Source organism: Panthera tigris, chromosome C2 (assembly GCF_018350195.1).
Source record: "Panthera tigris isolate Pti1 chromosome C2, P.tigris_Pti1_mat1.1, whole genome shotgun sequence".
Taxonomy (NCBI): domain Eukaryota; kingdom Metazoa; phylum Chordata; class Mammalia; order Carnivora; family Felidae; genus Panthera; species Panthera tigris.
In genome coordinates, this window is record NC_056668.1 from 28,751,595 (window position 1) to 28,772,085 (window position 20,491).

General features: G+C 35.7%; 1 protein-coding gene across 6 annotated transcripts in view; it reads right to left on the bottom strand.

The window, feature by feature from the left end:
- The window catches only part of LOC102965415 (multidrug resistance-associated protein 1-like), an 87,754-nt gene that overhangs the window by 23,685 nt on the left and 43,578 nt on the right, over nucleotides 1-20,491 (bottom strand). For 5 of the 6 annotated variants that reach the window (XM_042956543.1, XM_042956545.1, XM_007088712.3 and 2 more), the window contains 6 exons: nucleotides 20,140-20,316; nucleotides 16,852-17,019; nucleotides 14,688-14,850; nucleotides 10,061-10,136; nucleotides 2,288-2,348; nucleotides 1,612-1,831 (listed from right to left, as the gene is read on the bottom strand). In XM_042956543.1, the coding sequence (XP_042812477.1) occupies nucleotides 1,612-1,831; nucleotides 2,288-2,348; nucleotides 10,061-10,136; nucleotides 14,688-14,850; nucleotides 16,852-17,019; nucleotides 20,140-20,316 (865 nt within the window). The remainder of the gene's footprint in view (nucleotides 1-1,611; nucleotides 1,832-2,287; nucleotides 2,349-10,060; nucleotides 10,137-14,687; nucleotides 14,851-16,851; nucleotides 17,020-20,139; nucleotides 20,317-20,491) is intronic. The other variant, XM_042956544.1, reaches the window with a different exon arrangement.

Consider the following 20,491-nt stretch of genomic DNA (forward strand, 5'->3'; position numbering starts at 1 on the left):
TTCATACTATAGCTAGTCCTTATATCTCATTTTAGTCATTAATATAACATCTCTTTCCCCAGTGAATTATGTTAGCAGAATGACAAAATAAGCATAAATCTGTCTCACAATATTTGCTTACTTTTTGATGAAGATACTTACAAGAAATACTCGGGCCACACAATAAAGATGGGAAAGGACGAAAGAGAAGCAAAGCCCTAGTTTCGTATTTTTTATTTTATCTTTATTTTATTTTCCCAAATGCATGTACCCCTCTTTGTCTTTTCCCTTATGAATATCCTTAGATAGCATGACTTCCATGCATCATTTTCTAATTTGAATTTGCTATCATTCTCCCTCAAGGTGCCTTACTTTCTTCTTATAAAACACACACACAAAATGTCTATACTTAAAAAAAATCTTCTCTTTATTTCTACTGTACTTTTGAATATCCTTCAATTTTCTCTTTCAAATCACCTAACTTCTTTGAAGGACAACATGTATCTATTCCTTAATCATCAATTATTCAACTACTTACAATCTGCATTCTTTTCCTACCTCTTTCTGGATTATGCATCTTTGACTATAATCACAGAATTTTTCTCAATTTTCTTTCTCCTTAACGTTTCCATAGCATTTCAGAACTATTAAGAAGTTTTTTGAAAGACTATTTTTTTTCTTTCTGGATTTTGTTACATTATACTTTTCACTTGGAATGGAGCATATAATAGTATAGAGTTTTCCAAAATGTATTCTGTGGAAAACAAGTTGCTCAAGATGTTGATGGACAACGCAAGAAAATAATTTTTCCCTATGGTCAAATGGATTTGAGAAACATTGGTTTAAATATAATTAAATGGGTCAGTTTATTGAAGAATATCTCAAACTTTTTAGCAAAAGGAAAGAAAAAAGATTTCAGATGCACAGAAAAATACAGTTCTCAGTTTTGCAGACCTATTAGAGGACAGAATCCTATATTTGTGGAGCCTCTCTATTGTTTCATGTAAAACTCTTTCGGAAATGTTAATTTAGTGGTTAAGTTTGGGGAATCAGGTAGACATGAATTCAAATCCTGCCTCTGAAACTTTCTGTCCGTAGGATTTCGTGCACAGTATTCATTCGGTATAGTGTTAAGTAACGGCCAACACTTACTGCACTCTTGGTTTATGCTCAGCAATTTTCTATAAGCTTTACACATATTATCTAAGTAGCATGCCCAAGTTTAAGGAGTCCCTTCATTAGAATGTATGTTAAATGAATTAATAAATTAGTTTAAACACATATAGTGAGTAGCCATGTAATCAAGACTTTTGAGTCCTGAATGACTTAGCAGATGAGTCTCAGTTTCCTCAGCGGTAAAATAGGGATAATAACACCTTTATAAATAATGTTTTGTCAAGACTAAATGAGACAAACACATTATTTAGTGTGGGCCATGTAGCTGACACACATAAGTTTTGGTTTACTTTCTCAAATACGGTGAATTAAAAACATATGCATTTAAATTATTCTAAAATATATGCAAATTATGGCACAGATTTTATGTGAAATAAAATGATGCCATATGCTTGCATTAGAATAGGACAGAAAGAGAAAAGAGAAGCAGCTGTTGTTTTTTTTTTTTTTTTTTACCTTGCATTAATCCCAATAATCCATAGATATTAAGTTTATTGCTTCTTATTTGCTTCCATTCTGTGAACTCATTCATGTGTTTTGCTTCTTTTGCCCAGGCACTCAGCCATAGATTCTGCCCAATGCCTACCAAATTCTGCCCTACATAACTGGCCACACTCAGCCACACCCAGAGCCAGCCAAAGGCTTGGAGGTACTTCAGAATGATTGAGAACTTCACCTAAAAGCAAAGTTGATACAAAATTAGGTTACTGTACTTAAAAGTGAGACAAGGTAGATTTAAATCCTACTTGACATTTCTGGAGGCATGTGATCTTAGTCAAGTTACTAACTTCTATATCTTTCAGAGTACTCATCTCTAACTTGGAATAGTAATAGTAGCCACCTTATAAGCTATATCTAAAGTGCTGGCACAGTCCGGAGCACTTAAAAATAAATATTCAAATAATATTAGTTACTATCATTAGTAAACAAGAATATATATCGCTAAGTAGCATGTAATCCTAATTAAACAACACTATATATCCAATAGTTCCATTTAATGTATGTTCTTCGAATTATTATATAACAAACCTCCTCAAATTCAATGACAAATATATATTTATTAATAATGCAATATAATCATATACATTAATATATATTAATAACAAATAATAATATTCATTCTGGTGCTTACCCCACCAATAGGGATCTTTTCCTTTTTCATTGAGAATTGTTTTCCTTGATCCAATGAGGGCCTGGTAAAGCAAGGCAATGTACATTTTGTAAGTTTTAGATTGTCCAAGCATTTTTTTAAAATTATACATTCTCAACTGCTTTGCTGCATATTCCTCTGCCTTGATGATATAGCATTGTTCCTTTAATCTCTTCAAATGGAGAGTTCATTCTCTGATATCCCATATATTTTAAAGTTAGAAGAGTAAGTCTGATTTTTTCCTTCTTCTACAGATAATTATCCTTCAAGTTTGAGCTAAATCCCTAGATTATTTAAGCTAATGCCACCTGTCTGTACCATAATCTATGTCTTCTCATCTACTTGCCTCCTGGCCTATCAAAAATGGCATCAGGCTCACCGTCCCACTTTGTTCTGCCACCATCCTGAGTGATGTCATAGCTTATAGAGACAGCTCATTAAACTCAATCTCTTTTCAACTTCAGAGCCATCATATATTTAGGGTCCTTCATCTGCATTCTACTTTGACCATCAATTGTCAGGTCCTTAAGTCATGAATCTTATAACCTGGAACTAACACACCTTGGAAAACTCAACTCTAAACATTTCAATCTCTGGCCATAACCTTTTCTATTCCAAATTGTACATTAAATTATTCTCACTACATTTGGTTTTTATTCCATCTAGACTTCCAGATCCTGAATCCAACTTTCTACCGTCCTTGCTCTCTAGGATGACTAATGATTCTGGTTTCCCCAGATATTCTTAGTTTTAGCATTAACTGTCCCACATTCCAGGAAACTCTCAGTCTCATGCAAACCTATTATTTCTCTCTATTCCCTTCGATATGCAGCCTGTACTCCATGATTGCCATCTCATCCAAACGATGGCAATAATGTGAAGTCTCAGGCTTTGCTTTCTCTCCATTAAACCTTCATGTTAGAACTCACATGTCAGTGCTCATCACACTTGCTTCAAAAGATCATACAGCTGTATAAATTGGTTCCACCGTGAATTAACACCTTTCCTCCACCTGGGCTCTTAATAGTGCCTAGAAATTCTTCCATGACTCTCAGAAGGGGCCCCACATCTTACTTGATGGAGAAAGTAAGGGCAGACAGGAAAGTCAGTCACCAGATCTCTACATTTATCTGCATCTCTACACAGCCTTTTATAGTTCTCTCCTACAGCAAACAAAGGAAATTCTTTTATTAATATCCAAGAATAGCTAGATGATCTGAATTCTATTCTGTCCCATTTACTCAAAACACTTTTATTTTTTAATGTTTATTTATTTTGAGAGAGACAGAGAGAGAAAGACAATGTGAGCGAGGAAAGGGCAGAGAGGGACGGAGGGAGAGAGGGAGAGGGAAAGGGAGAGAGAGAGAGAGAGAGAGAGAGAGAGGGAGAGAGAGAGAGAATCCCAAGCAGGCTCTATAGTCAGCATGGAGCCTGACACAGGGCTCCATCTCATGAACAGTGAGATCATAACCTGAGCTGAAAGCAACATTTGGATGCCTAACCAACTGAGCCAGCCAGGTGCTATAAAACACATTTATTAATTATAGTGTTTCCACACTTTCCTATCAATGAGTCACTTGATGGTGCTTGTTAAAAATACAGATTATAAGATTTCCCTTCTAGAAACTTGCCTTTCAAATAAATGATCCAAGGGACTTTCATCTTAGGGCAAATCTAAGAAACCCAGAATTGTTCACAATCTTCTAATCTTCATTTTCTAATCTTCCCTTCTCCTGACTCCTTCCCATCAGTCTATAGAGAATAACATATTCTTGTCTTTTTAAAATTATTTTAATGTTTACTTATTTTTGAGAGAGAGAGAGAGAGAGAGAGAGAGAGAGGCAGAGAGAGAAGGAGACACAGAATCCAAAGGAGGGTCCAGACTCTGAGCTGTCAGCACAAAGCCAGACGACCTGAGCCGAAGTCGGACGCATAACTGAATGAACCACACATGTACCTCACATTCTTCTTATCTTAAAACCAATACCATCACCACTAAAATGATTCTACTCTCAATGCCATATCCCTCTTCACTTACTATCCTACTTCATGACTTTTTTATAGCTAAATGTTTTTCTGCCAAGTCACCTTTCCTTTTTGAACTACCTGGCACCTGGCTGAAAGCGTTTCCATCAACAACATCTTAATGAAATAAGTAAAATACTTATTGTTGTATCCATGGAATATTTTAAAAATTATTTCACTTTAACTCTCTATGACATTCATCACCACTGACCACTCCCTTGTTTAAGGGACATTTCCTTTTACTTCCCTACCACCATGCATTTGTATTTTCTCACTCCTCTCTGCCCCACCTCCCATTTGTTTCTCTTTGGGTTTCTTTCTCTGTCTTCCATTTAATGTTCATTTTTCCTTAGGTTCAGATCTAGTCATTACAGTCTACCCTTGAACCACACAGGCTAGAAGTGCACAGGTACAGTTATATGTAGATTTTTTTCAATAAATATACATACAGTACTGTAAATGTATTCTCTTTTCTTTTTGATTTACTCAATAATATTTTCTTTTCTCTAGCTTATCTTATTGTAAGAATACAGTACATAATACACACAACATATCCAACTGTTGCTTTCAGCTCAGGTTGTGATCTCACTGTTCATGAGATGGAGCCCTGTGTCAGGCTCCATGCTGACTATAGAGCCTGCTTGGGATTCTCTCTCTCTCTCTCTCTCTCTCTCTCTCTCTCTCTCTCTCCCTCTCTCTCTCTCCCTCTCCCACTCCCTCCGTCCCTCTCTGCCCTTTCCTCACTCACATTGTCTTTCTCTCTCTGTCTCTCTCAAAATAAATAAACAAAAAGAAAAGTGTTTTGAGTAAATGGGACAGAATGGAATTCAGATCATCTGGCTATTCTTGGATATTAATAAAGAATTTCCTTTGTTTGCTGTAGGAGAGAACTATAAAAGGCTGTGTAGAGATGCAGATAAGTGTAGAGATCTGGTGACTGACTTTCCTGTCTGCCCTTACTTTCTCCATCAAGTAAGATGTGGGGCCCCTTCTGAGAGTCATGGAAGAATTTCTAGGCACTATTAAGAGCCCAGGTGGAGGAAAGGTGTTAATTCACGGTGGAACCAATTTATACAGCTGTATGATCTTTTGAAGCAAGTGTGATGAGCACTGACATGTGAGTTCTAACATGAAGGTTTAATGGAAAGAAAGCAAAGCCTGAGACTTCACATTATTGCCATCGTTTGGATGAGATGGTAATCATGGAGTACAGGCTGCATATCGAAGGGAATAGAGAGAAATAATAGGTTTGCCTGGGACTCAGTTAATACACACAAAATATGTGTTAATTGACTGTTTGCTATCAGCAAGGCTTCCCAGCAACAGTAGGTTATTAGTACTTAAGCTTTTGCAGAGTCAAAAGTTACACTCAGATTTTCAACGGCATGGGGAGTCGGTGCCCCCAACCCCTCACATTGTTCAAGGGCCAGCTGTATTGCCTTTGTATGCTCCACACTCTCCTGAGAAATCTCATTCACTCCCACAGTTTCAAAAACTTTCTTCCTTGTGGGTGACTCTCAGATTGATTGTTCTAGTCCATACTTCTTCCCTGAGCTCCAGATCTATACAGTAAAATGCTTATTCGACATCCAATTCATCTCAATGCTTGTTTATCTCTACACCACCCTAAATTGAATCAGTTATTTTCCTACCTTCTTTAAAGCTTTCCTTGGCTTTGTAAAGAGCTACAAATACTTCCTCTTTCTCAATCTTGGCACATTTCTAACCAATCACCAAGTGCGTGTCAATTCCTCTAGAACTGTATTATTGGAGAAACATTTGGAAAATGTCTAACAGCATGAAGAAAAGTAATGGCAAAGGAGGAGGGAAAACAGAGGAGGGAGAGAAGCAGGAGAAGGAACATTCATAATCCTATGCTCCAGAGACATTCGGTGCTGAAGTGCTTGTGAATATTACCAGTCTTTTCCCTACATGTGTGTAGTATCACAATACAAATGTTGTTCTAAAACAGATTTTTAATTTTTAAACCATTTTATACATGGTCTTTGTAGCTCAGTATATAATGAACCTAAAATATTATTCTATAACAGCATTATATTTTATATTATGATGATATATTTTATCACTTACTATATTAAGATTTACATAACAAAATCAGTAGTTAGAGTGGCTGCAGTTTTTTCCTACTTTTTTGCTGCAATGGTCATGCTTTTCACCTATCTCTCATCGTCCCTTGTAGGGACATAGAAGCGTGAAGTATGCCAAGTTCTAGGTCATTTATCTAATATTGAACTGACCTCTAGAAATACTGAACTGAGTTATGTGCCCTCATTTCTCCCCATTTCCCATGTTATTTACCAGAATAAGAAAGGCTTTATTTGATCAGTCTGGTGGCTTTTCCCTTTCTGTCTCTGGCTCTAGTGTCAAGAAACATTCTGTGGGACGTTGCAATACATGGCCTCCGTACAATCAGCTTCACCATCAGGAAAAGATACACTATTTAACAGACACTTTCATTGGAACAACTCCTGGTATATGATTTGGGTTAATTACTGTCATCATCTTTCAAGCCCTTGGCATGGCTTCTGTTTGGATAAGCAAATTTGGCATTGGTATCAAGCCAAAAAATTAATTCTTAATGTAGCTGGATATAAAATGCTGTGAAACCCAACTGTTAAAAGGGAATTAAAGCATCGTAATTAGACACAACTAACAAAGAACAAGAATTTATTGGACACTATACAGGAGGGTATTGCTTTTCCAGACTACAATGTTATTTATTCTTTTTCCACAAAATACTGCACTTAGTTCGGGGCACTTTGTTGTGAATAACAGATTCTATCTGAATTTTAAAAGAGCAAATTATTTTGCTGGTAGAGAAGTTTTAAAAATGAGTTTCGTGTTGTCCTTCAGAAACCCTCAGGAAAGTTGGCACAATACCCGTCTGCATATTTTTGTATAAAAGATATAGAATTAACATACTGAAACCATTATTCTTGAACTGAGCATGCAGTTGCAAAGTCTGGAATGTGCATGGGAGGATTAAAGTGATGAAAAGAGTCTGACATGAAAGACAGAAAGGGGGCAGTCTAGGTACTGAAATAACACTCCTAATTTAATTTATTTGTGGAAGATATTAAGGAATATTTTTAAAAAAATAATTAATATATACCAGGTAACTTTAAACCAAAAAGTGAAAAAAAATGTGGAGACAGTTCAAATTATTTTAGTCCCTATTAGAAATCTGAATTAACATCAGAAAATGATTCTAAGCCTTAAATTTCAGCAGGGGGAGGGATTCTCAGACATTATTTAGTCCAACTCCCTTCCTTTTCACCTACCTCCCGATGGGCAATTAGCCATTATCCCCATGAATTCTTCCATGAAGAAGACTCACTGTATTCTCTCTCTGTACATTCCATTGTAGAGAGTTTCTTGCTGTTGTACAGTTCCTGCCTCTGTGTATCTTCCAACCCCTAGTCTATCTTAATGCTGCACTAATGGAAATTTGGGTAATTCTTAAAAATAGAAAATTAGGTTGAAAAGTCAGGAAATTTTCTCCATGTAATATTATCTTACCAAATAGTAAAGCAGATAAAAAAAAATGAAAGCAAGAATGGGAAGTAGCACAGAAAATAATAAACTAGGAAATACATAGGCAGTAGCCAAACATGCACATATTTTGGAAAAATTAAAATAGGCCTCTGGTCTCTCAAACACAAAATAAAAAATGATTTAATTACTATGGTGACAAGAAAAGATTAGCATGGGGGAATTTATGGACCTTCAATTACATTTTTATCACAGTCATTAAAAAGGAAGCTTGATACTGGGCTGTGTTGATAAGAATATGACATACTGGAGTTGAGGCCATCTTCTCAATGTACTTATTACTGGAGAAGGAAGTTTCAGAATGCTGGCTTCAGTTTGGGTCTCCACAACTTGAGAAATGTTTAGAAATCAATTCTGTAAGTGTATTTTTATGGGGGTTGGGATTCTTATTTTAAGTAGAAATTTCCCAAAGGTGACTCACAAAAACTATGAGGGGTTCAATTTAGATATTATGACTGACAGTGATTTTATAAATAAGAGAAATTGATTTATTATAGAGAGAAGGGTATGATTAAGTTTACAACAATCCTTATAGATTTTTAAGTTTTAAGCTTTTAAACAAGTTACAATTTGGCTGCCAGTGAAACTACACACAGGTGAAAATTCTCCTAATGATCAGAGATGTGTAGATCCTACAGCACATAAATTTCAAAGTCTGGTTCAGTGCTCCTGGATTTGCTTCTCTTAGGGATGCTTAAAAACTGGCACTCATTTAAATGAAAGCTATTGTTATAATGCTCAAAAAAATAACATAGAACAAATGATGGATTAAAATCACTGAGTGTTCTTTCAGACTTCAGTTATTTATTCATCCATCCAACAAAATATTTATTGAACATCAGCTTATATGCTACTCAGGGTTTAGTTGAAACTTGTTTAGATGGCAATAAAGCAATGAACAAATAGACAAAAATTTTTGCTGTCCTACAGCTTAAAACCTAGAAATGAAAGACAAAATAAAAGTAAGTAAGTTTTCCAGTATACTGAAAATTAATAAGAATTATGGGGAAAAAAATTAAGCCAGGAAAGGGGAGGAAGTATTATGTTAAAATAGGGTGACTAAACCTAAAGTCTTCATTCATAAGGTAACATTGGAACAAGACCTACAGAGGTTGGGTGAGCAAGCCATAATATCTGGGAGAATGATTTAGTTGATCTATTGAGTCAGCTGAATCTGTCACGGAGGCAAAACTCAAACCTGTAATGTTCACATCATCCACACATCCTTAGGGATATCCACGCTTTTCAAAATAAATAAATAAATTCCATTTATTTTAAGGTCCATTTTTTTAATTGAAAGTCAAATCTACAAATTTCTAAGCTACTGGATCCCAAAGTGCTTGCTTCCCTATAATCCATTCTAATTCTCCATTTTAGCAATCTTGCTGAGTGACCGCTCCTTATAATTCTGGCACCGACTTTTTAATCTTTTTATTCCTATTATTTCTTTTTCTTCTTTCAGGCTCCTATTTGCAACTGCTGTGGGGAAATTTGGAGCAAATAACAGATTAGGATAATAAGCTTCAATTACTGCTCATTTTGGAAACTTACAAAAAAAGAAGTGTAATATAACAAAATCCAATCAGGGTCAACGTTGTATTATTTTTCTTTCTCTCTCACTTTCTCCCATCCTTCTTTCACTTCCTCCTTCCCTGTTTCCCTTCATACCTCCTTCCCCACTTTTCTCCCTCTCTTTCTTCCTTCCTTCTTTCCTTCCTTTTGTCTTAGCAAACAGATTCTTCAATTCCTACACCAAGTCTGTATTTCTAGGTTACATATCCTGGCCTGATAATCATCCCAGTCCATTGTAGAATTCTCATGTCTCAAGCTTATTTTCCCATTTACATCAGCAGTGCATATGAATGCTATAGGTTGGAGATATTTTTAGTGCACACACACACACACAACTCTTCTACTAGAATTTGTCTAGAAGTTACTGAGAGTCTAATGAGCATATCTTCCCCAAACTAAGTCACATCCATCTCACTTAAAAACTGAGACACATCCATCTAACCTATAGTTCAAAATTTGGAAACCACTAAGTACTTCTGTAGCCATTATAATGTGTAGATCCTTTATAAAGGATGCATTTTAAATGTTTAAAAAATTGTAATTAGTCCATAATCCCAGTGAGCTTGGTATCATCCTAATACTCACCTATCATTTTGCTCCAAGATTTGGTCTTTCAGTATAGTTCTGGAGTCGATTACACTGACTCGCTTTAAAGCATGAGCTGGAGAGGAAGATGGTGAGTGCTTTTATATACATATAAGCAAACAATGCATTAAATAGTGAGAAATTTGGTGAAAGATTATACCAGTTGAAGAAATTTTTGTGTTCTGGATCCACAGGAATATAAGGAGTCCTTTCATTTGCCCCATAATTTCCCCTTTGCCTGAAATATCTTGTAATATCTTCATAAAAACTGAGATTTCATAATGAATAAGTCCACAGAAATTATTTTTTTGGACATTAGAGTTCTAACTTGTTTTGGATCTTCCACAGAAGGGCTAGTTATTTGCCCAAGAGGAATATGACTCTAGTCTTTAAAGGAAAAATGTAATTTAATGAAGTCTTACAGAAAATTGTGATTATTGATGAAACACAATGGTAAGTCCCCCAAATCTCTGTCATCTTCTTACTAATACCACTAATACTAACTTCCTATGTGGCAGGCACTATTCTAAATCATATATATATATAAATTTTTCCCTTAGTTCTCAAGAGTATCCCTATGAGGAAGATAGTATAATTATCCCTTTATCTTGGGGATAAAAAGACTGAGGCACAGAGAAGTTAAGCAAGTCACAGAAACAAGTGTCGCATCTAGAACTACAACACTGAGAGGTTCGAGTTATCTGAACCTGAATCTGAAGGGAAACATCTCAGAACTTGGCTGGGTTTTGTCTTTTTTTACAGTATGATACCTAAGCTCCTTGAATTTCAGACTTCTCATTTTTAAAAGATAGAAACTGAAGTTGGGAATTTCTACATCTCATATGAATTCTGTTTTCTTATTTCTAGAAATAAATATCAAATAGCCCTTAATGGAAGAATCTGACTTACATCAACTATCTCTCTGAGACATGAGATTCCATGTAAATTTATCATTAGTCCTCATATCTTTCTTCATTGACCTTTCTTTTTACTTCTGATTGATTCTCTAATAATATTTCCAAAAGGTGAGACTTTTATAGACTTTTTATAGACTTTTCAGAGCTGGGTGGATTCTTAAAGGTCTGATGTATCCAAACCCAGATCATACTGTAAAACTACTTTTTTTAAGTTATCTGTCCTCAACCCCAATAGCAAGATTGAGGATGATAAGAAAAGGAGAAAAAGCAGCTGAGTCATAAGCAGTTTTGAGGGCAAAGGAGTGATAAAAACCTGTACTGTTCAATTCCACATCAGCCACCGGGAAAAGTGGATCTAGTTCAAGTCCCATGTTTTATAAATGGGAAGAACCAGAAGAGTTAAGTCATATTTATGAAGATTCACCAAGTTAGGTGCTTGGGGCACCTAAAACTGGCCCAGTGTTGTTTCCACCAGGTTGTGCTGACATTTACTCCCACTCTGGTGTCATATAAGTTAACACAAATTTTAAAATGGAAGGACTGTGTTCTTTTTAAAAGAATTCTTGAACAGACTCAAGATCAAAGAAGATAAGTTAAATAAATGACAGATCACAGGGTATTTTCAAACTAAGGATCATACCTCTTAAATTTTACTACCTGTCCAGACAATCTTTTTCCTCTAAATCCCAACAAAAATCCTCTCAGATATAGTTTGGGTTTTCCCTACTACTTATGCAAATTAAAAAAAGAAATGCCCCACAGGGACAAGGCTGCATCTCACATTGGTGGGAACCAGGGCAAGAGTATAAATGAAGGCCCCACATGCCATATTGCTAATTATTTAATAGTTACAGATTGAACTAACAGACTCACAAATATGTTCTATTGCTTATCCTTAGCAATCCACCTCCCCAACCATATTCAAGGCAAGGTCCATGTGAGAGTATTTGGAACCCTAAGAGTTCCTCTGGAAAACATGGAAGTTCTGGGTGACATGGCCTCAGTCAAGGTTCCTGTCCCCTTCTCTCCTACCCTGGCCCCATCCTGAACCATGTCTGTGGACAGACACTTCAGGCTACATGTCTAGGCTGTACTCACCCTAACCCTTCCAAGAAAGAAAAAAAATTCCTCAAGCCAAAGAGTGGCAAATGCCAGTAGATCAGCCTGCCTTTGGGAGGGCAGAACTGAGGAGCAAGTTTATGTCATCTCGACAGAGAATTCTGGAACCCCAAATACCCAGAACAGTAGAAAAAAAAGTAGAAGATGAGGGGTCACCTGGCTGGTTCAGTCATTTGAGCATCCAACTCTTGATTTCAGCTTGGGTCATGATCTCATGGTTCATGGGTTTGAGCCCCGCATCAGGCTCCATGTTGGTGGTGTAGAGCCTGTTGGGATTTTCTTTCTTCCTCTCTCCCTCTTCCCCTCCCCTGCACACTCTCTCTGTCTCTCAAAAATAAATAAATAAAATTTAAAAAAAATGTTTAAAAATACAAACAATAAAAAAGGTAGAATATCAGAAGGGGACCCTTCATGGGCACAATAATCCCTTGGGCTCTTGGTCAGAGAACCAGCTAGGAAAGTCTGAAACAGGGACTCTCTAAAGCATGGAGCATAGTACTGGGTCACATTGGCCCATGTCTAAGGGCAGCACTGCAAGAACTTGACACTGAATGTAACCTGGTTTGAAGCTATTGTTTAGTGGGGTGTTTTATGTCATCAATAACTACTTTTGCCTTGCTCTGTGTGGCCCCTAAGGGAATTGCACTATACATAGCTGACCTTTTACAAATATCTATCTAACATCTAGTATCATCATGGGTAAAGGAATTTGATGACTGCTTTTAAAAAGCCTTCATTTTACATTTTTATTCAGCATCCAAAAAATCAAAGTCCTAGAAATATTCATTTAAAAATGTATTATATTTTTAATGCAAAAAATAACTCTATTCATCACCTTCCTGAATTTTAACAGAGAAGACACAACACTGCAGTCATTAAGAAAAAAAAAGTTCAATTTACATTTTTCTAACTCTGGCACATTTCTGGTGGTAAGGCAGTGACATCTATTAATGTCAGCCCTGCTTCAAGAATAATACTGTTTTCACTTGTTACCATAGAGGATTCATATACATAAGAAGGTATACAGAAATACAGAAAGGGCATGATTTTTGTTTCCAAAAATGGAGTTTTAAACAAGAGCAAATTCCACAACTTTCAAAAGACACACTGTTCATATTTTATGGTGAATTAAATATGGAACATTGAAGTTATTGTCTGCTCTTAGAGCTCTATTTTCCAAAATAATATAACTTATATTTCATGTGGCCTTTAAAATAAATGGCCACATGAAAAATACACTGGTTCATAGCATTCTAAATCATCCCATTAATTCCTGAGGAGACATACTTCCGGCAGATTTGCCTGCTTAACAGCTACTGAGTACCTGTAATCTCCCTTGCATGAGACTACCTAAGTGCTGAGAAAAGAAAAAAAAATGACAGACCACATTCTCATTCTAGTCCTGGAGACATTCACAGACATCTCTTTCCTATACATATACTAAATATAAATTATTACTGAGCCTGACCAAGTAAGAGATCATTTCCAAAATCGCTAGCCATTAAGAGAATAGGAGGTACTTCTTTTATTAAGAATGACCACAGCCATCTGATGATGCATCAGACATTTCAGAATGCACCTGAAAATAGAATATTTGAATTTGAGAAAGAATAAAGACGAGGTATAGAAAAACAGTGGTGCATAACTAATCGGTATTTGCTGCGGTCCAAAAAGGAAACACATCAGCAAAATTGCTTTGTTTTTTAATTTCACAACATTCAAATAATAAATTGCACTGATCTTGTTATAAACTGGTTACACATTTTTATGACGTTTATAATTAGGCACAATGTAAAGTGAATTAGTGGCTACCCAGTTCATATAGAAAATACAAAGCGTAGCTCAATATTTCTTCTGTTACCCCAAAATTATGAAATAGTTAACTGATTTTATAGTAATTTTTCAGTAGTATTCTGGGAAGTTACAGGACAATGATCATAGTGGTCTACATAAGAAACCATCTAGCTAGAAAAAGATGATGTGCATTAAACTTTCAGAGATGGGAAATAATGGACCCCTCGAATGCTTGATTTCAAACATCCCTGTGCCTTAATTAGGTAAAGATCAAACCACTTTATTTACATAAACATTTATGAATCTTAAGTTAAAATGCTAGGAGTATAGTAAGAAAAACTAGTAAACTCAATTGTTAATTCATAATAAAAGTTAGACAAATATCATTTCCCTTCTTTTTTTTTCTCTCCCTCAACATGCAACAATACATTTAAAATATTTATTATTTACTTGACATAGATTTATGCTCCCTGTTCTTAATTTAAAAGAAAGTAGAATGTTTAGACCCATTATATTCTAGACCTGCAGTAGAGCTTATAAATCATCTAATCTCTCATTTCATAGATGAACAAACAGATCTTGGGGCATGACATTTTGCTTAAAAATCATAAATGAGGTTAATTTTTAGCTGATGTGTTCCAATGTATTTGTTTCCTTTCTAGAGAAAGGAAGGTGCCCAATTCCTGACTTAAGCAGGATGAATAAAGAAAAATGCATTGTAAGAAATCACACAATTAATGGACTTTCAGAATGGGTAGGCACGCTACATCTTAGGCTTATTTTTCATTGTGTCTCACCTTTTTCTTGTTCACTGAAGGCCTGAAGCAAATGTGTGAGGTTTCTGGTTTTAGACAGCAGCTCCTGGTATGTTCCCATTTGTGCAACTCTGCCACTCTCCATTACAACAATCAAATCCATCTGTGGTAGAAGTGTGAGGTTGTGTGTCACTAAAACACGAGTCTGAAAAACAGAGTGTTTTATTTCTTGCATTATAGTAAAAAATGGCAAAAATAATCTATTTTATTTTTTTTATTTTTTTAAATTTTTTTAACGTTTATTTATTTTTGAGACAGAGACAGACAGAGCATGAATGGGGGAGGGTCAGAGAGAGAGGGAGACACAGAATCTGAAGCAGGCTCCAGGCTCTGAGCTGTCAGCACAGAGCCCGATGCGGGGCTCGAACTCACGGACCGTGAGATCATGACCTGAGCCGAAGTCGGACGCTTGACCAACTGAGCCACCCAGGCGCCCCAAAACTAATCTATTTTAAAGAAAGCTGTAGTCTTTCTTACTTTCTTTTTCTTTCTTTCTTTTTTTTTTTTTTTTTACTATTTAAGAGTGTAATTGTTGGTTGGTACCAGTTTAAGGCAGCATTTATATATTTCACAATGAATGATTATATGCTGCTAGACCAAAAAAAAAGGATTGCAAAATGTTTATTTATTTTTGAGAAAGAGAGAGACAGACAGAAAACGAGGGGGAGAGGGCCAGAGAGAGAGGGAGACACAGAATCCGAAGCAGGTTCCAGGTTCTGAGCTGTCAGCACAAAGCCCAACACGGGGCTCAAACCTACGAACCCTAAGATCATGACCTGAGCCAAAGTCGGACGCTTAACCAACTGAGCCACCCAGGCGCCCTGGACTGCAAACGTTTTTAACCCATTGGTTCAGGAATTCTTCATTCATTAAAAATGAATCAATTTCATAACAAATTTAAAAATTTCGTATCTGTCATCCATGGCTTAGTTTTTTAAAGGCCCTATAGGATTACAATAAAGTGTTTGATTACAGTCATAATTCATATTATTTATTTTTAAATCTTTCCACACACACTGTACACACACACATAGGATTGAACCAGAAGTTTTCATCTTGGGTTAATTTTGATAAGTAAGGTATTTATCTATTATTTACTTAGATATATATTTTACCATTTTACACATTTAATGTTTCCAGAGTGCTTATATTAACAAATCCATAAATGCATATTATAAAGGAATGAGTATGGCTTTGTGGTCAGACAGACTTTTTAAAATCTGTTCTTTTTTTTTTTTAATTAAAGTACAGTTGAGGGCACCTGGGTGGCTCAGTTTGTTAAGCATCGCCTTTGGCTCAGGTCATGATCTCAAGGTTTGTGAATGTGAGCCCCGCATCAGCCTCTCTGGTGTCCATACAGAGCCCCCCTTCGGATTCCTCTGTCCCCCACCTTTCTCTGTCCCTTCCCTAGCTCGCACTCCATCTCTCTCTCTCAAATAAACATTTACAATTTTTAAAAAATTAAAGAATAAAGTACAGTTGACACACAATATTATGTTAGTTTCTGGTGCATAACATAATAATTCAACAATTCTAAATGTTATTAAAATCTCTGCTCTTCTTAAGGTAAGCAACCTATATCAAACTATTTTGAACTACAAATTACTTCAGAGGTAAAACAGGAATAATGTTAATACCTATTCAGAGACTTGGTTTAAAAACTAAATGAACTAATTTAGTGTCAGACATGGAATGCACTCAGTAAATATTAATACCCTTCTTCTTGGCCCTTTCACAAGAGAACTGAATTATTATCGCTATATTAAAAATACCATAATTTTAAGTAACAAATTAATAGTCAGTAAAATAATACTTTCTATGAAATTGCTATGTATGAAAATACCATTTTTCAAAAGAATCAAATAAACTAAAAACAACTCATTTTGACATACAAATCCCCTTTAGAGTGTGGTATCAGTCTATAAGGTAACAATCACATAAATTGTTGTCACAGTAAACTTGTAAATAAAACTCTAAAAAATATTCATGAAAATTTGTCTGTAAAAAGATTAATGTAATACCCCTTTTCACGTAAAATTTCACTACTTTGCTTCAACAAATGAACAAACTACTGGAATTTTAGGCACACTGCGATGCAGATTATCTTCCCTTTATCCTCTCAAAGCATAAATGACACTATGGCTACCTTGTTTTTCAAAATACCCGAGGACCCAATCACTTTTTCAAAAAGTTGCTTTCCAATATGGACATCAACTGCAGAAAAGGGATCATCCAGGAGGTAGATGTCAGCCCCGCTATACACAGCTCTGGCCAGACTCACTCGATGCTTCTGGCCCCCACTTATATTCACACCCTGAAAATGGAGCAGGAGAAAAACCATGACCAAAAATGGGTAAATCTCAAAGCACATAGAGTGACATCCAATTTCTCTTCTGCAGCATGGACAGATGACAATTCAAGATTAACCCTCAAACCTTTCTTTATTCCACAATACAAAGGCCTAGCCCCCATCTGCTATTTCCAAGTGCTACTAACTTGTGCAAATTAACAGATATATCTGCTTTCTCTTAATTGCTTACTCTCAAAAGTAGATACTAACAATTAAGGAGAAAAGAATTTCCAATCCCCTAACTCTGAAAAGTCATGCCTCTGATATATTAAATAAGATTTTTGGCTGCTAACCATATACTGACACCAGTGATCATTTTTAAATTGACACATAGAAAATTGAGAATAATAGCTAAATTACTAAAGCAGTAATCATCATGTCCTATTTTATTCTGTAGAAAGATTACTACAAGTCTTGTTGGCAAAAGTACAACTCTAAGAAGCAAGAAATAAGGAATATCCATCATTCCATGTGAGAATTAAAGTCGACATGTACAGCCCTGTATAGAGAATTATGGGGCCAGGCCCAATTTACTTGATTTATTTTATATTTAGTGTTTACAGATCTGGCTTAAAAGCTTTCCTTGCAGCACAGAACTTAGCCAGTTACCTCTAATTGTAAAATGCCATTGCTTTTTTGCCTTTCTCATCTTGTGCCTACTCAACAAATACCTCCTTTGTATAATCATATTCTGGGTGCTAGATAACACTTGGGATTCAAAGATAATGAAACTGAGCCTCTATCATGAGGAGGTCACAGTTTAGCAGGGGGGACAGGCATGCAAAAATATATATAAAATAATATAATATGTGTGTGTGAGTGTGTGTGTCTGTGTGTATGTGTGTGTGTGTGTGATTATAACAGCCCCCAACTCATGGGTTTGTCATGAGCATTTAATAAGATATTTACAATAAATAAATTACAAAAAAACAAAAGATATTTGTAAAAAATTTAAAAAACTTACAAATTTACAACAAATCCAACACCAAGTACAGACACAATCAACATTAGCTATTATCCCCAATCACTCTTCTAATTCATCCTCTGCCTTATCATTACATATCCTGTGATTATGTCATCACTTTGGTTAAAAACCTGGGATGCCCACATCTCATTTGCCATCATCCAGGAGCAACAACAAATTCCTTAGTATAAATCTACAATAATTACGTTCTGGTGTTAACTCATCTTTCAACCATTCTCCTGATACTGTCCTCACCTGAAGGTGGCCTGCCAGCCAGACTGGCCCAAGCTGTTCATTCTACTTAGAGCCCATATCCTCCCTTTTAATTCAAAATCCAGTCACTCTAAGAAGTCTTTTTCCAAAGCAATCTTCCACCCACTGTTCCAAGTAAAGTGATTCGTTCCTTCCATTCTTGTCTTGCGATGCTCAGTTTACTCATCCCATTGTCAGAAATGGCAATACCCACATCAGTCTCCCTCACAAGCCTATGATCTAGTTTATCCTTACACTCCCAGCACATAGATTGTGTCTGACACTAGGTGATTAATAAATATTAATAAGGACAACTGATAATATCATTGGCAGAGATACACTGGATCGCAAATCTCTTAAAGGTAGGGGGACAGTTCCCTTGCTCACCATTATGTACCCCATAGCAGAAAAAAGGCATATAATAGATTTAAAAATATTTGTCGTCAATTGAAGAATGCCAAAGGAAAAGATGAATAAAAATGAATAAAATTCTATACCCATTATCTTAGTTGTCTCATAAACAGCTGTAAGCAGATTTCCTTTTGAAATAGTCAATTACATGTTTATTTTAAAGCATATCATCAGATTGGGAGACATCTAATTACAAAAAGTGTAAGTTATATATGGTGATGACATTTATGCCTATATTTAATATATACTTCACATTTTGCATTTTCTTCCCCTTTAAATTCTTTTTACTTACATACCGTCAACATTTCATATTGTTAGAGTTTGGCTTTATCAGCATAATATTCAGTATGTATTAACAAGTTTGAAGAAGTCACATTTCTGCATCATTTTAGCTATGGTGTCATTTTGCCAAGGGATAGCAAAAACACCAAAAACAAAAAACAAAAAACAAAAAAACGACAACACAGATGTGGTGGAAAAAAAAATGAAATCTATTTAATAACTTGAGAAAATACATCTGCAAAGTAACAGGCTATGAACAAAGCCAACATAAGTCTCGTTAAAAGGTATTGCCTCATTCTAGATTTTAAATATTTCTACTTTCTATCTTTTTGCTCTCTAACTATTTTATTTATCAATTTATATAACAGCACTATTAAACAACTTGGGGCCAGGGGTACAAACGCCTAACAACACTATGCTGACTCTCTTTTCAGAAATTCAAAGCACTTGGTAAAGATCATTTACCCATCTTCACAGCACACATGAATCACAGGCAGAGGCTGCTTTTGCATTCATGTTTAATTAATGGAGATTTTAGTCACGGGTCAGAGATAATCTCTCAGGGTTCATACTTTGGCTCATGCTCTCTTGTTTTGTTTTGTTTAAACTCCAAAACACTGGGCAGAGTAATGACTATTCATTAACGCAATGAAAATAAAATAGAACAAAGAATATGGGAAGCAAGATCCTCTTAAGCAAGAATGAGCAAACACGGAGAAGGCACGTTAACGACAGCATCGTCTGAGTCTTTTTAGAACCTGGCCTCCGTGCCACCGCTGGAGACTGGTGCTCTGTTGCTACTGTCCTAGGCTTGACTTTGCGCACAAGAGATACAGGAAAAACACAAAACATCATTCACTCATTAGACAGTGAACAGCATTATGGGAGCAGCTAAAAACAAAGTGTTGATGATCCAGTTGGTAGGCTCTCGTTCCCCCATGTGGACACTAACGACAGCATTCCCTGCTGATTTTAAATCTGTTTTCCAAATAGTCAATTATAGATAATTATTTGTCCTTAATATCGCCGTCTCTTTCATAGAAATTCTGTAATGATTTTTAAAAATTATAGTTGTATAGAGCTCTTTAAGACTTCAGAAAAAAGACTATAAATATTTTATTAGCATGGCTGAATGGAATTCTATTCCTGCATGTGATGAATTATATTTTCCTTACTCTTTCTCCAATCTCAGTTTGATCTCCATTTGGTAACTGCTCCAAATCAGGAAGGAGAGCACAGGCTTCCAATACTTGCTCATAAAATTGCTTCTGCATGGTGGAGCCAAAGAGAATGTTTTCTTGTAAAATGCAATTCTGAATCCAGGCCTGCTGGGCAACATAAGCCACGGAACCCTAAAAAGGAAAGAAATAAAAGAAACACTCCTAACAAGGGAAAAGAAAAAACATTGCATGTACCACATTAAAGGAACATAAACATATTTAGTCCATGGTTTTGTTTTCTTTTAACTTTAAACTGAATTTTTACAGAACTAGGTTATTTCTTAAATATAAATATATCCTATTTGCA